General features: G+C 39.0%; 1 protein-coding gene across 4 annotated transcripts in view; it reads right to left on the reverse strand.

Moving 5' to 3' along the window:
- Positions 1-11756: 11756 nt before the first annotated feature.
- Arfip1 (ARF interacting protein 1) overlaps positions 11757-15465 on the reverse strand; it is a 115834-nt gene continuing 112125 nt past the window's right edge. For all 4 annotated transcript variants that reach the window (XM_076864743.2, XM_076864744.2, XM_076864741.2 and 1 more), the window contains one exon: positions 11757-13621. In XM_076864743.2, coding sequence (XP_076720858.1) covers positions 13466-13621 — 156 coding nt within the window. In that variant the 3' untranslated portion in view covers positions 11757-13465. The remainder of the gene's footprint in view (positions 13622-15465) is intronic.

Below are 15465 nucleotides of genomic sequence, written 5' to 3' on the forward strand. Positions count from 1 at the left end.
GTTTGTTTGAGAGTGGGAGAGATTGGAATGGGACAGTGAGAAGATCCCTGATGACCCTTTTCCCCACCTGTCTAGATTTATTTGGAACAAATTGTCCATTTTCTCTTTTAGGATGTGGGTATTGGGTGTTGGAAGCTGGGGGTGGAAAAAGAGACAAAGGAAAGAAACACTATTTATAGCAGCGAGTCTTCATCCAGAAAACCTTCAGTTAGACCTCTTTAGTTTACCATCAGTTCAGCGCTTAGAAAACCACTGATTCAGTATTAGTCACCAATGTAGGGTCTGGCTGTCACACCACTGAGCAGAAGAATAGCTTTAACATGCAACACAACAGCTTACCGCTTCTTTTGTTTAGTCATCATCAAAAACAACTGTGCAAGTCTGAGGAAGAGGAATGAAGCTAACTGAGTAGGTCAGAAGCCAGTTTCTTTTGCTACTGGTTTTAACTGTTTTCAAGTTGTTTACCCTTCTAAGAAGTTAAAAGAGCAAATAGTAATTTGAAACCCTAACCCACACAGTATAAGCAGTCCCCAAACAAACCCAATGAATCAACATTATTGGTGTGTGTGTGCATCTCTCTCTGTCCCTGGAGGAAGGTGCAGGGCCTATGGAGACAGGCGAAAGGACCTGTTGTGATTTTGCAACTTGGAAGTCCTTTTCGTGCCCTTGGGAATTGAGTGTGTACTTAGATCAGTGGAAAAGCTCCTGACAATTTGGTTGCACAAAGTTTCTATTTTTATTAAGCAGGTAAATACTTCAGGTATAATAGCAAAAAGTGAGGCCAGCCCATAATAATCAGAGGGTCTTTTTTTTTCTTTCTTTCTTTCTTTCTTTTTTTTTTTTCTGGTGCTGGGGATTGAACCCAGGGCCTTGTGCTTGCTGGGCAGCAATGAGAATCATAATATTTTTCAAGCAGATTTATAGAAATAATGAAAACGGACCATTTTTGGAGAAAGTAAAAGGGGTAAGCTGTTTGCTGGAAATACTGTTTGTCAAGTTATGACTGGCCTTGGACATGAAGAGAATCCCTATTAAACACGGTGTTGCAGTTAGCTCACGTTGCACCCTTTCATGGGCCTGGCCAGACTAAAATTAAAGGCGATTCCATTGAGGTTAAACCTAGGACTCCTTTCATCTTCACTCCTAACTTTCTGACCTCCTGCTGACAAAAAGAGGGTCCTGTATTTCATCTGAGAGGTTTGGTATTAAAAACTTGACTATTCAAATTTTAACCTGGATGAAAAAATAATTCCCTCATATTTCTAGATCCCTTTTATGTAATGCTTTTGCACATATGATCAACTTTGGCCTGTTAGAAATTAAATTCATGTTCAGTAATAAAGTAGCCTAAAATTTCTGTACAAAATATTAGATTGGTGGTGATTTCTCAGGACAAAGCTAGGAAAAAAGAGCAGACAGTTTTACATTTAATTTTTTTGAAGTGTAGCTGGTTTTCTAAGCAATCTCCTAGGTTCCTATTCACTCCACCCAGCTGTTGAAGACAAAAGGTAAACAAATTTCTGAATTTTGGTTTTGAATATGCCAGGCTTCCTGTGAGATGCCTGATAGTGTCACTGAAGTGTAAATGACATCTGTTACATGGCTGGGGAGAGCAGGGGCTGCAGGGAGAACCACGGAAACACGGAACATTTCACTGACACTGTAAATGGAATTAGTTTTATGCTGGAAATAGCTCCCTCCCCCCCCCCCCCCCCCCACACACACACACACACTGCAGTTTCTCTTCTCAGGAGAATTGAAAACTCTCTTGTCATAGATCATTATTTATCCCAAACTAGGGGTCACAAAGGCCCATTCTGTTTGTAATTTTGAAAGGAGTCTGAGGAAAGAAAAGCAGAGAAAATTCTAAGTGCTCACACACACATCTTCCTTCCCACCCCCACGCTCTCCATCCTGAGGATTTGCACGTACCTTCCAGCTCCACATTCTTTCTTTTGCAAGTGTGCAGTCTTCACGGTTTGTCTCAATAAGGAGACGGATTTCCAAGGGTGGCTACTTGCCCACTGGGCATAATCAGGTTCACCTTATCTCTGGTTGGAGGGGAAGGCAGAGAAATGAATTCTCCTGCAGCTGCTCCCCTCCACTGACCAGGATCACCAAGCAGGGGGAGGCCTGTGATCCCGTACTCATGGTACAGAGGCTGCAGAAGTCACCCGACGTCCTAGGCCCTTCGTTTTGTGTGGAGGATGGGCAGAGAGAAATCAGAGGGGCTGAATGAGGAGGCCTGGAGGGAAAAGGGACCATGGAGAAGAAGCTCATGACTCTTCCCCATTTTATTAGCATCCGGGTTTTTAACAGAAGTCACCCATTATTCTACATTTAGTCAAACCTTTGGAGAAAACCAATAAATGCACTTTGTGTGTGTGTGTGTGTGTGTGTGTGTGTGTTCTCTGGCACAACAAGCAAATTTCTTCTGCATTAGGCTACAAAATCGATACTGCAATAAAGGATTGACCTGCCAGAATTGTTTTCAAGTTCCAGAAAGCCATTCCTCTAGATTCCAAGGCTCCTCTGGGTGGTCCTGACACAACCACACACCCCGGTCCTCACGTGCCTCTAGTTATAATCCACATTCTGGGTAACTAGTGATTACTTTCTTTTCCTTCTAGAATATAACAGTGCTTACTTAGGCTGACTTCCAGATCAAAATGAAGGTCATCTGTTAGACAGCAAAATCTTCTAACCAAGAGTTCTCCCCAGGGAACCTAGAAGGTTCTGAATCATTCTGCCACCCCCACTGTCCAAATACATCCTAGTGCCACTAGGTTAAAAGGAGTGAAGCTTTCTACGTTGGATGGACTGGTGGAAGGTGGGAATGTGGATTGAAAGTCTATGAAGAGATAATATTGTGCTATATTGTAAGATTTTATTTTTGAAAGGTTTAGTTTAGCAGCATGGATAGGACCATTATGACAGATCAAGCTGCTATAGCAGGATGGTAAATGAACCCCTTCGGTCATACACACACACACACACACACAGAAACACACATAGAAACACACACATCTGTATAGAATCAAGACTTCCTATCTAGAGTCAAACCTTCCATATTCAACCACAGAGTATGTTCTCCAGCCAGGCGTGGTGGCACATGCCTGTAATTCTAGCGGCTCAGGAGGCTGAGGCAGGAGGATTGTGAGTTCAAAGCCAGCCTCAGCAAAAGTGAGGCGCTAAGCAACTAAGTGAGATTCTGTCTCTAAATAAAATACAAAATAGGGCTGGGAATGTGGCTCAGTGGTCAAGTGTCCCTGAGTTCATTCCCTGGGAACCCCCTCCCCAAAACAAAACAAAACAAAACAAAAAAACGAGCGTATGTTCTTCATACTGCTACCTCTCTTCCCCATACCATTCATTCCTATGATTTGTGTCAACTTTCTCTCCAATAAACCAAAAAGTGTGAGGGTGAGGCTGTCTTCTTCATCTTCAGATCTCAGCATCCGGGACTCTAAAAGTGGTGGAGAGTCAGTGTATCTGACACCCAATCCTGAGATCCTCATCACTAGCAAAGGACACCAATGGACCCCGGAGTCAGTCTGGGCCGGAGGCCCCAGCAGTCGAATCATTACTGAAAGCGTGGAGTGCCTTTGACATGCCAGCCACAAAAGTGTTCCGAATGGTTCTTGCCCTCCATGAGCTTTTATGGTCCTGAAGGGACCAAAGATTCCAGCTCTTTGAAGCAGCAGGCAAGTGGTGAAGACAACAGCCAGGCATGATCACATTTTATGGTGAATGAAGCAGCATCGACCTGCACAGGCCGGTTGAGTGAAGCCTTTCATAAGACGAGCTGATGCCTGACCCAAAGCAACGCAGCCAGGTCGCGCTGGAAACCAACCCCAGCCTGACACGGTTTGGGAAGAAGAGTGGCGGGAAGTGAGTTTCTTCTCCTGAAACTTGATAAAAGTGGAGAAGCACTTCAGAATCAAAGCATGTAGCTCGAACCCTCCACTTTTTTTTAGGGCTACATAAGAGTTGGGGACCTGATTTTTAAACCAGGTGACTCTACGTATGCCCTTGATAAGATAGCTGTCCAGCTCTGTCACCCCTTGGGCTAAGCAGACTCCATAAGCCAAGTTTACAAATTCCAAATCCTAATGACAAGACAGCAGACTCAGAATTAGTCATGAATACAGTTTTGCTTATTAACTGGGAGATCCCACTTCATTGCTAGTGAACACAAATTCACATAAAAAACGAACCAAAGGGCCAATCGGGCAGAGTTCTTCCTAGAATAAGTCAAGGTCAATGCTGAGGTCAGTGGCAAGGAAGTCTGGAGTGGCCCAGACTGAGGCCGCTTGTTTTAGGGGGAAAAAAGGACTTGTTCTCACGGCTCCAGTCATGAGCACAAATAGTGACTCCAAAAGCTCGAAAACCTCAACACAACACAACAGCCTATTATGTCATTGTATTTTTTTTTTTAAAGGACAAAAGGGCAAGTTGGAACCAAAGCCTGCTATGAAGTTTTAATGTGTTACTTTTCCTTCCCTTGTGAGTTTAGGCAATATTTCCGAGACACAAAAAAGTGTTTTTTTAAATTATGGCATTTGCAGGTAAATGGATGGAGTTGGAGAATATCATGCTAAGCAAAGTAAGTGAATCCCCCCCAAAAAACCAAAGGCCAAATGTTCTTTCTGATAAGTGGATGCTGATCCATAATGCAGGGAGAGTGGGGGACATGGAAAAAATGGAGGAACTTTGGGCAAAGGAGAGGGAGAGGAGGGGAGGGGGCATGGGGGCAGGAAAGATGGTAGAATGAGATGGATATCATTATTGTAGATACGTGTATAACTGCACATATGGTGTGATGCTATTTCATGTATAACCAGAGAAATGAAAAGTTGCGCTGCAATCGTGTACAATGAATCAAGATGCATTCTGCTGTCATATATATCTGATTGAATAAATAAATAAAATTTTTTTAAAAAGTTGTTTTTTTTTTTTTTTTTAAGACTACTCGCTCTTCATTTGCAATCTCTAACTAATTTCTCTTACTTTATGACTGGCTTAATTGGAGAATGCTAACTAAGCGTCACAAAGAAAATATGGTCTTTATAGAGAAATAAAATTTTGAAAAAATAAGACATTCAGATTGTATTTTTATTATTATTAGTGGCGATGGGGGATGGGACCCAGGGCCTTGCATATGTCAGGTAAGTGCTCTGCCACTGAGGAAAAACCCTGGCACCTTACATGATTTTTTAAGACTCACACCACAGGACATCTAAATGATGAATTAAGGGTCCATCCTCAGGTGGCCAACACCAGTTCAAGGAGAAACTGTTGATGCCCACTTGAGGAATCATCTGGACCTCTCTGGGGCGTTAGCGGCATCAGGTGATGAGAATCAACACGGGAAGCTGACCAGTCACTCAGTAAATACTCATGACCGTTTAAATTTACATTCTTAAAGAAAAACACCTCACCTGATAAGCAGTGGTTATATAGTAACCATTGCCATGGTTAAAACTCAATTCTCAAAACACTGCCTGGGCTTTTGCTGCTTCTATTATGGATATAAACTCCTTAGGAAGTTTGAATTCATTGTACGTTCCTTGTTCTTCTCTGAGATAGGGGTAGGGAATAGGAAACAAGAACAACATAAAACCTGTTATTCATTGGGGGCACTTTAAAGATCGAAGCTATTTTATTAATTTAAAAAGTACAAATTAGGCCAGGTGTGGTGGCTCATGCCGGTAACTCCAGCAGCTCGGGAGGCCGAGACAGGAGGATGGCAAGTTCAAAGCCAGCTTCAGCAATGGCAAGATGCTAAGCAACTCAGTGAGACCCTGTCTCTTAACTAAAATACAAAATAGGGCTGGGGATGTGGCTCAGTGGCCGAGTGCCCCTGGATTCAACCCTGGAACCAAAAAAAAAAAAAAAAAAAAAAAGTGAAAATTAGGAAAAACTTAGCTGTCTCATAATTTTTTTGTACTGGGGTTTGAACCCAGGGGTGCTTTACTACTGAGCTACATCCACAGTTCTATTTTTTTTTTTTTTTTTTTTTTTTGAGACAGGGTCTCATTAAATTGCTGATGCTGGCCTTGAACTTGCAATGCTCCTGCCTCAGCCTCCCAAACTGCTGAGATTACAGGCATATGCCACTCACTAAGCCTGGCCTAAAATCTTTTTATATTAAAAATGGTATTAAAATGACCAGTGTGCAAATGAAATTTATTTTAAGCAGGCTTCATATGAAGCTACAATTATTTCCAAGAAAAGGGTAAAAAATTGAGACACAAGAAATCTTAAACTACAGTGTTTTATTTTGGAACTTAACTTCTTTGGTACTTTCTCACAGCTGCTGAGAAAACATCAATTTGGAAATGAGCCAAGGAGAGAAATGAAAAGGAAAAAACCCTGAGTTTGGTGAGCTCACCTATTCCTACGTGGAATGTGCTCCTCAGTCTCACATCCTGAACTCCTTCTGCCGTGTCATTCGCTGTTGCTGAAGTCTTTAACGACAAGCAGAAAATTGCCTAACTTCCTTGAGTCTGTTTCCAAACACAAACTGATGTCTTTCCCATGCCACAGGGGGATCCTGGTATGTGCAGGAGTGGAGCAGAGAGGCACAGGCTCTGCCCCAAGAAGCCGACTGCCACTCTGGGGAAGATAGAGGAAATCCTTTTGCCTCTCTGAACCAAAGAGCCTTTTTAAAAAAAAAAAATTAAAAGATTTATAAACATTTTTTAAAAAGGTAAGACTATTATTCTGAAACACCACTTTATCTACCCACCTACTTCAACAACTGCTAACATTTTGCCATATTAAGGCATCTTTCTCTTTCCTTTTCTCCAGCTTTCTCTCCACATACAGCAGTGTGTATGTATGAATGGCGTATTTTGACTCAATCATTTAAAAGTAAATTGCAGACACCAGGACACTTTGCCTTTAAATTCTTCAGGAACACATCTAATGCAGTTTTTTCCTTTTATTACTATAATATACCATCATAGTTTAAAAATTAATGAGCTGGGTGCGGTGGCGCACACCTGTAATCACAGTGGCTCAGGACGCTGAGGCAGGAAGGTTGAGAGTTCAAAACCAGCCTCAGCAACTTAGTGAGGCACTAAGCAACTCAGTGAGACCCTGTCTCTAAATAAATACAAAAAGGGCTGGGGATGTGGCTCAGTGGTTAAGTGTCCCTGAGTTCAATACCTGCTACAAAAAAAAAAAAAAAAAAAAAAAAAAGTTAAAGTTCCTAGTAGCATCATAGACTCAAAATCTTCAAATGTTTTATATAGCTATCTTTCAGAATGTAAGTTGAAGAGCAGTTCTCACTATTTTTCTTTTGTGACAGACTTATTGAAAAGACCCAGCCAATTATCTTGTAGCACATGCCAGATTCTGCATTTGTTCAGATGGTTTCACATGGTGTAATTTAACTTGTTCCCTAGTCCCCCGTATTCTGTACCCTGGAATTTAAAGCAAAAGATTCAGTTTCATCAAGATTAAGCAGTTCCATCAGTGTAGCTCCAAAGTGATGTTGCATAATTTATATTGAATTGTATCTGGAGACACAAATCTCTTAGTATTTTCCTCTTCCATGATTAGTACTATGAAGAATAATTCTTTGGTATTATGGAAATATGGTTTTCCTTCAATCTTTCTCCTAGTGAGTTTAGTACTTACTGGTGATGTCAGTGTGAATCAGTTATTTTAGTGGGGGTGGCAAAATAATGATTCTTCCAATTATTCCTTTTATTTATTTATTTTTGGTTCTGGGGATGAGGCCCAGAGCCTGTGCGTGCTAAGCTGAGCTCTACCATGAGCTATGCCACACCCCTCTTTTATAAAATATATTTTTAAACTGGCCACTCTCCTGTAAACATTCTAGTGTCTTGGGGAATACCTGATGTTAACTTAGAATAAATGCCCTGCCTCTGTTGTAACGCATTGAAATGAGCTAGTGGTGCAACTGAGTACTCGTCTGCCTTTGGATTTTGAGCTAAAAAATTGAGTATTTCTAAACTTTGTACTTGGCTCCTTTAAGAACTATGCAAGAAGCTGGGGATACAGGGTGAATAAAACAGCATCCAACACTATGCCTTTCTTAGAGCTTAGCGTCTAGCCATAGTAAGTATATACTGCTCAAAGGAAAGAATTGTAATTATCTGCTCAAAACGCTAGGTACTTTTTTCATAAAAAGCTTCCTTGGGAAGAACCAGAAATCATGTAGAGGGAGAACAGAAGCAAAACAGCATATATAAATAATTTATCAGGAATACTTTATTCCTTATGCTAAAAACTTTCTCAGGAAGACTAACAGGATTGAAAAGTTTTTTTTTGTTTTTGTTTTTTTTAAAGAGAGAGAATTTTTTTAATATTTATTTCTTAGTTTTCGGCGGACACAACATCTTTGTTCGTATGTGGTGCTGAGAATCGAACCGGGCCGCACGCATGCCAGGCGAGCGTGCTACGCTTGAGCCACATCCCCAGCCCCCAGGATTGAAAAGTTACTTTCCCTTTCTCTACTCCATGTTCTCCACCCACTTGAAAACAAAACCAAAAAACATTTGTTTTGCTTGGGGCGGGGGTACAGGAATTGAACTCAGGGGCACTTGACCGCTGAGCCACTACCTCAGCCCTATTTTGTATTTTATTTAGACCAACTCTCACTGAGTTGCTTAGCTGAGGCTGGCTTTGAACTCGCCATCCTCCTGTCTCAGCCTCCCGAGCCGCTGGGATTATAGACTTGTGCCACTGGGCCCTGTGAGTTTGCTTTTCTTAGTGGAACTTCAGACACTAAATTCTAAGACACGATGAAGAATTATATGGCTTACATTTTTCTTCCTTTGTGCCCTCATGCTGCCTAGAGGTACACTTCTCTCCTAAGTAATTTATATAAATGACACACACATGAACCTAAAGCAAAGCAATATGAAAGTCTAAGCCAAGGAAAGTTCAAGGCCAACAGAATGGTAGCCTGTTCCTTTTAAAAATCAACAAACAATTCATTGGATCACAGGTGCAGAAAGCTCAGTCTTTTGACTTTATGGCAAACCTTTACTTGGGTCCAAACAAAACAAACTGTTTTGGGGTTTTGTGGCACATTTCATTTGTAAAAACGTCACTGAAATTCCCAGCTCTGGCAGCATATTAATGAATTAACTGCACAGAAGGAATTACAGTTCTCATGCTGGGTCTAATTTCCCTTCCTCAAATGAACAGTCTTTTTTCCCTATCAGGGTTAATACAGGAATAACAAGTAGTTGTCAATATACATAAACTCTATGAATCAACCTTTATTTTACACAAAGATGAACTTCAGTTTCCTGTACATTAGGAGGACCACTTAGCAATTTATTATAAAGAACCATTTGTGGTAGGAAACCTGTTAAACAGGAAATGTTCAAGTGGGAACACAGAATTTAATAAATGTCCCCAAAAGAGAAAAGTTGTTTCTATCGTAGTTCCATTTTAATAAGTTTTTTAAAAAATATTTTCTTAGTTGTTGATAGACCTTTATTCTATGTATTTATTTATATGTGGGGCTGAGAATCAAACCCAGTGCCTCATACTTGCCAGGCAAGTGCGTTACCGCTGAGCCCCAGCCCCAGCCCTGTTTTTTTTTTTTGGTATTGGGGACTTAACCCAGGGGCACTTAACCACTGAGCCACATCCTCAGCCCTTTTTAATTCTTTCATTGTGAGACAGGGTCTTGCTAAACTGCTTAGGGCCTCACTAAGATGCTGAGGCTGGCCTTGAACTTTTTATCCTCCCTTAGCCTCCAGAGTTGCTGGGATTACAGGAGTGCACCACCACACCACACTTAATAGGTTTTGTTGCATTGTAAAAAATAGTTAAAGACCTGTGGCCTAATGCAAAATATTACTGGCCTTTAAATCAGAATATTGCCCACTTACCATGGGACAGCCTCAACCAACAACAGCAAAAAAATGTGATCTTAAAGGGGAATCAGGTTTTCTTAATGCCTACATTTGGTTAAAACAGTAAAGCAGGATATTTCAGGTGGTCTCAACTTTTGCAGGCAACTGAACAAGTCAAGGAAAGAGCTACTGGCAAAACGTATTTAGGACTATTACAAAATACAGGCATTCTAAGTAGTACTTCACAAATATTAGGAAAAAGTACACACACGTTGTACTGAACTAGCACCTTGGATAATTTGCTTTTATTTTCCACACCTATGGTCATCTCCATCGAAAACTAAACGAGATGGCACATTTTGAGGTAGATAAATTATTCTTCAAATTAACAATTTCAGGATGAAAAGAAACTTCATAATTTACATAATTTTACTTTATATAACACTTTTCAGGCTCATGTGATTTCTTTGAATGGTCAGAAAGGACAAACGTCTTATATACTTTATACTGTATCTAATATGAACCCGTGTGGAGGTGGATGGGTTACCTTTTTCAACAGGAAAGACATTTAACACATATATTGTACTTTCCTTTAGAAGGAACTTGACACAATGCTTTGGTTTAATTATACAGGTGAAATAGCAGGACTTAAAGAAGCATTCATGTTTAGTTGCAAGCTCTCATCTGACATTAGACTTGAGGATGGTGGGCTGGCTAATTTTATATATTCTGAGGCCTTTATCTGTAAAAAAGTGTTAGACAATCTCTGAGAAACATTTTTATTTCACACTCTATGGTATAACGTCATCAGTGTACTATGGATATTAAAAAAATGCTTAATAAAGTTTCTATTTCAGATAAATTGTTTCTACAAATCCAGGTCCTTCCTAGACCCAAGATTTAAAAGCATTTGAATGGACAGTTCAATTTCAAGGACTAGTTTTCTTGAATGTTCTTGTTTTTTTCTTGTATATTTTCTATTTTTATGAGAAAAGTCAGCTACTTCCATCCATCTTCTGCTCCTACACCTCACATCTGAAAACTCCCCAAATCTTGATTGTTCAGGTCTTATCTGACGTTTTTTTCTTTCCACCTAAAACATTTATAAAGTGATGTCCTATTGATTCTATGGATTTTTTTTTTCATTTTTTGCATACTGGCTTTAAATAAAAGCTAACCAGGCACATGTGGTATGCTCTGGGAGGTGTAAACTGGCATACTCTTTTCAGAGGCAAACAGGCAAAATACAACATAGTCTTAGGAGTGTGCATATACTTTGAGGGTCCATCTTTACTTCCAGGAGTATAACTTAAGGGAATAATTAGAATAGTGCAAAGATGAACATATGCCTGTTAAAAGTTATCCAAACCTGAGATTATGATATAAAAAATTGTTAATTAAAACATCCAACTTCAGGAGGGTTAGGTGGTTCCATGCAGTACTTATTCACTTAAGAAAGTGGTCATTATCTTTCATTTTATGAAACTTTTCTTATTTCTTTCTACAACAAGTATGAATTACTTTCCTAACAAAGCAAATGTACCTCTGGCTAGTATGTTACTTTTCTTATTTCTTTTGCACATGTACCCACTACTCAGAGTCACTGACATTTTCAGTTTATTCTGAAAAATCATTAATCCGTATGAAACTAGTTAGCTGTTTTGCTAGTACATTGTTTACTGAGATGTGGTGAGACTGGACAGGTTCAGTTTCCAAAAGAGATTCAAATTGAAGGAAAAGAAAACTGAGCAAAACAATTATAAGTAACAGAAGCATTATTTCTTATTGCTGTATTATTTCTTGTTGCTGTTTTTTTTTTTCTTTTTTAAAGTTCAAGGGGAAAATGCTATGTTCTCAGAATTTCTAAATAGTTATTTCTTATTTAAAACTCTGAGGGCAAGAGAAACAAGATACTGCAGCAAACACTTTTAATAAGAATACAAAATTCACACCAGAGGCACGTTCTGGGGAATGTAAATGAACTATCACAAGTAAGTTATTCTGCTGGAAGAATAAAATAAGGCTCTCAAGAGTACAAATATACAGGAGGGAATGATTGAAAATAAGCTGATGATTTATAATCACATTACATTGTATTAAGCACTCAAAACAGGCATATTAATTAAAAAGCCAGCTAAAAGGCATTGAACGTATATAACAAATTTACAGTCCACAAAGTTCATGGATAACAATAATTTTAAGTACTTCATTTCAACACAATAGAAATGAACAGGTGAGATACCTCTCAAAATATTACTTTATGTCTATGACAAAAATCAAAAGAACTTTACATTTAAAGAGGATTACATTATTGAGGAACCATACAGCTGGACATGGGCCAACCACGAAGAACACAAAACCAAATGTGCTGCACAGCTGAGACAGTACTGGCCTTCCCAATCATCATCCTCTCCTCTTACAACCACACTGTTCCATGTGACCTTTTCATTACTCAAATGAAAAAGTCATTCTGCTGCTCATTCCTTAAAAGGACTCAAGAGAAACCAAACAGCAAACTCAAATGTTGATTCCACTGTAAACCTCAAATGTGGTTTAATGAGGCCAAAAAACTCAATCTTTATACACGTGCTCCTTCCCAAGGAACAGACACATCAAACATTATCTGAAAGGGGTTTCTTCATGGATTATGTACATTGGTTGAACAAGAATTACTGTATCTGAGAAGGCACATATCTGTGACTTAAGGCTTAATCGGTATTGTTACATATGGAAGTCAATGAAAGCTCTCTAAGAATTTACGACTATCAAAATGAAATTTACCCAAAAACTAGTGTTCTAAGTACAGATTTCTACTCTAGAAACCATCATGAATTTCCATTCTCAAGTCCACCTGTAAAAAAAAAATCTCTTTTAACCAGGTTTCGTTATAAATCAAAAGAAATTGCTAACATAACTGCCCAGTGACTCTGGGTCATACAAATTCATAAGCTTAAGGACCCACCACAGAAATGACAAGTGTTATTCCTGTGTCTTTAAAATAAAGATGCTGAAGAAAATTATAATGGTAAAGATTCATTTTTAAAAAGGTGTTTACCACAACTCCATGAGTCAATCAATCATTCATTAGAATTGCCACCTCTGTGTGGATGCTGCAGGAACGCCATATAATTTACTTTGCAAAATAGTTTCTCTTCTCTTTAAGACAATACATGAAAATGAATCTCTTAAAGATGTTTAATATATTCATATATAAAATATCTGATGTCGATACAAATCATGTAAACCTCCCTCTGGAAAAGTTACAACTGGTCCTCGATTCCAGGACCAAAAACCTCAAATTTTTATCTTGTCAGTGCAAATCTATATTAGATGTTTTCAAACTACAGAAATAGCCATCAACCCTCACAATACAAAAAGATTTCTCAAAAAGGAAAATTACTGTGTTTGGATTAGAGAATTATGTTTACATTAAAACTACCAATCTTCCCATCAAATTTAACAGTTCAATTGTTAAGGTATGAAAAGGGAAAAATTAAAGCTTTGTGCAAGAATCACTACAATGGTTGTTAACCCTCACCACGTCCCCCAACTCTGCTTAATTCTTATCAGATTAGGTTGGTTTAGAAATTCCTTTTTTTTTTTCCTTTCCAGTTGAGATTTTACTGTTCTTCAAGCCAAGACGGGGCATCCACTCCAGGGGTTTTCAATTTGATATGGAACTGTTTCAGTGTCTGTTCAAGCTGCTTCTGATTCCCAGCAAAGTAGGCGGCGATGGCATTGTGGAAAAGGACCAGCTGATTGTGCAATACTTTAACCTGTGGACACGGCAGAAGGACAAGACCAAGCATTAACACCAAGGACACGAGATGGAAGATGACATACTACATCCCTAATGAATCACCGTCTCTCTCCTCAAGAAAAGCCACTTTAATAGAGACAGCATTTCACACATACCAAGTATTATGGGTCACTGAGCCTTTGATAACTTTTTAATTACCCTAAAGGAAAAAAGTCAGTTTTAAGATGCTAAATATATACCCTGTAAATCTTCAATATACCTTCTATGCAAGTACTCTACCGTTGAGCTAAGTCCCAGCTCTGTTAATAATTTTCAAACATTATTGAGAGCAGTAATTTAAATATCACTAAATTTACCCTCAAACTAAGTATATTCAAAATCATGTGAGATACCTAAAAGGGAAATTATATATAATTACTGTACAATAAATGCTATATACCAGGTATGGACACACTGAAAGCTATGGTTTACATAAAACTGTGTAGGCTGGATACTTTAAAACACTGCATTTCTTTGTAAAGAATCAAGCAATGGGAGCAAACATTGTCCAGAAAGTCAATTTATTCAAAGTTCTTATGACTTGGTTATTTCCAATTGCTTTTTATTTTAGTGATATCAAGAGTAAGTTTTACCAAGTTAGATAAGTTTTAACTACTTCTATCTTAAAGAAATAAGCAAACCACCAGGTGCAGTGGTGCACGCCTGTAATCCCAGCAGCTCAGGAGGCTGAGACAAAAGGGTCAAGAGTTCAAAGCCAGCTTCAGCAAAAAGTGAGGTGCTAAACAACTCAGCCAGACCCTGTCTCTAAATAAAATGCAAAAAACAGGGCTGTGAATGTGGTTCAGTGGTTGAGTGCCCCTGAGTTCAATCCCTGGTTACCCCCCTCCCCTCCCCAATCCCCCCGAAAAAGAAATGAGCAAACCATCAAAAAGATTTATGAATTATGGGCTGGGGTTGTGGTTCAGTGGTAGAGTGCTTGCCTAGCATGTGTGAGGCACTGTGTTTAATTCTCAGCACCACATATAAAAAAATAAAGTCCACTGACAACTAAAAAAAAAAATATATATATATATATATTTAAAAAAGAATATATTAAAAAATTTATGAATCATTTCCTGAGGTCTTATTTATAATAACTGCAAAATAAAATTATTACTATTATAATTATTTTGGTATTGGGATTTGAACCCAGGACTACTCTGCCATTGAGCCACATCCCTAGCCCTTTTTATTTTTGAGTCAGCGCCTCAATAAGATGTTGAGGCTGGCCTCAAACTTGAGATCCTTCTGCCTTAGCCTCCTGAGATGCTGGGATTACAGGTATGCACCACTGTGCAACTGCTAGGCAAGTGCTCTGCCATTGAGCTATAGTCCCAGCCCATAAAACTGAACTTTAATAATTTTAATAATATAAAAAGTCTAAATGAAAAAAATATATAATTTTTTTTTAAAGAGAGAGGAGAGAGAGAGAGAGAGAGAGAGAGAGAGAGAGAGAGAAAGAGAAAGAGAATTTTAATATTTTATTTTTTTTTTAGTTTTCAGCGGACACAGTATGATATCTGAATTCACTACCTTTCTTTCTCCATTTCCAAAAATGTTTTCTAAAACCAAGCTGTTCTCAGTTGCTCTGCCGCTATGACTGGTTGCCAGGGAGGCTCAAAGGAAAGCACCAAGAGTAAAATGCTTCAACCAAGGGTGGAAAAACTCCTGTTATGTCCTTGGAGGCTAAAGCATTCCTTTTTTTTGGTACCAGGGATTGAACCCAGAGGCACTTAACCACTGAGTCATACCTCTTGCCTTTTATTTTTTTATTTTGAGACAGGGTCTTGCTAAGATGCTTAGGCCCTCACTAAATTGCTG

The sequence above is a fragment of the Callospermophilus lateralis genome, chromosome 8 (genome assembly GCF_048772815.1).
Source record: "Callospermophilus lateralis isolate mCalLat2 chromosome 8, mCalLat2.hap1, whole genome shotgun sequence".
NCBI lineage: Eukaryota > Metazoa > Chordata > Mammalia > Rodentia > Sciuridae > Callospermophilus > Callospermophilus lateralis.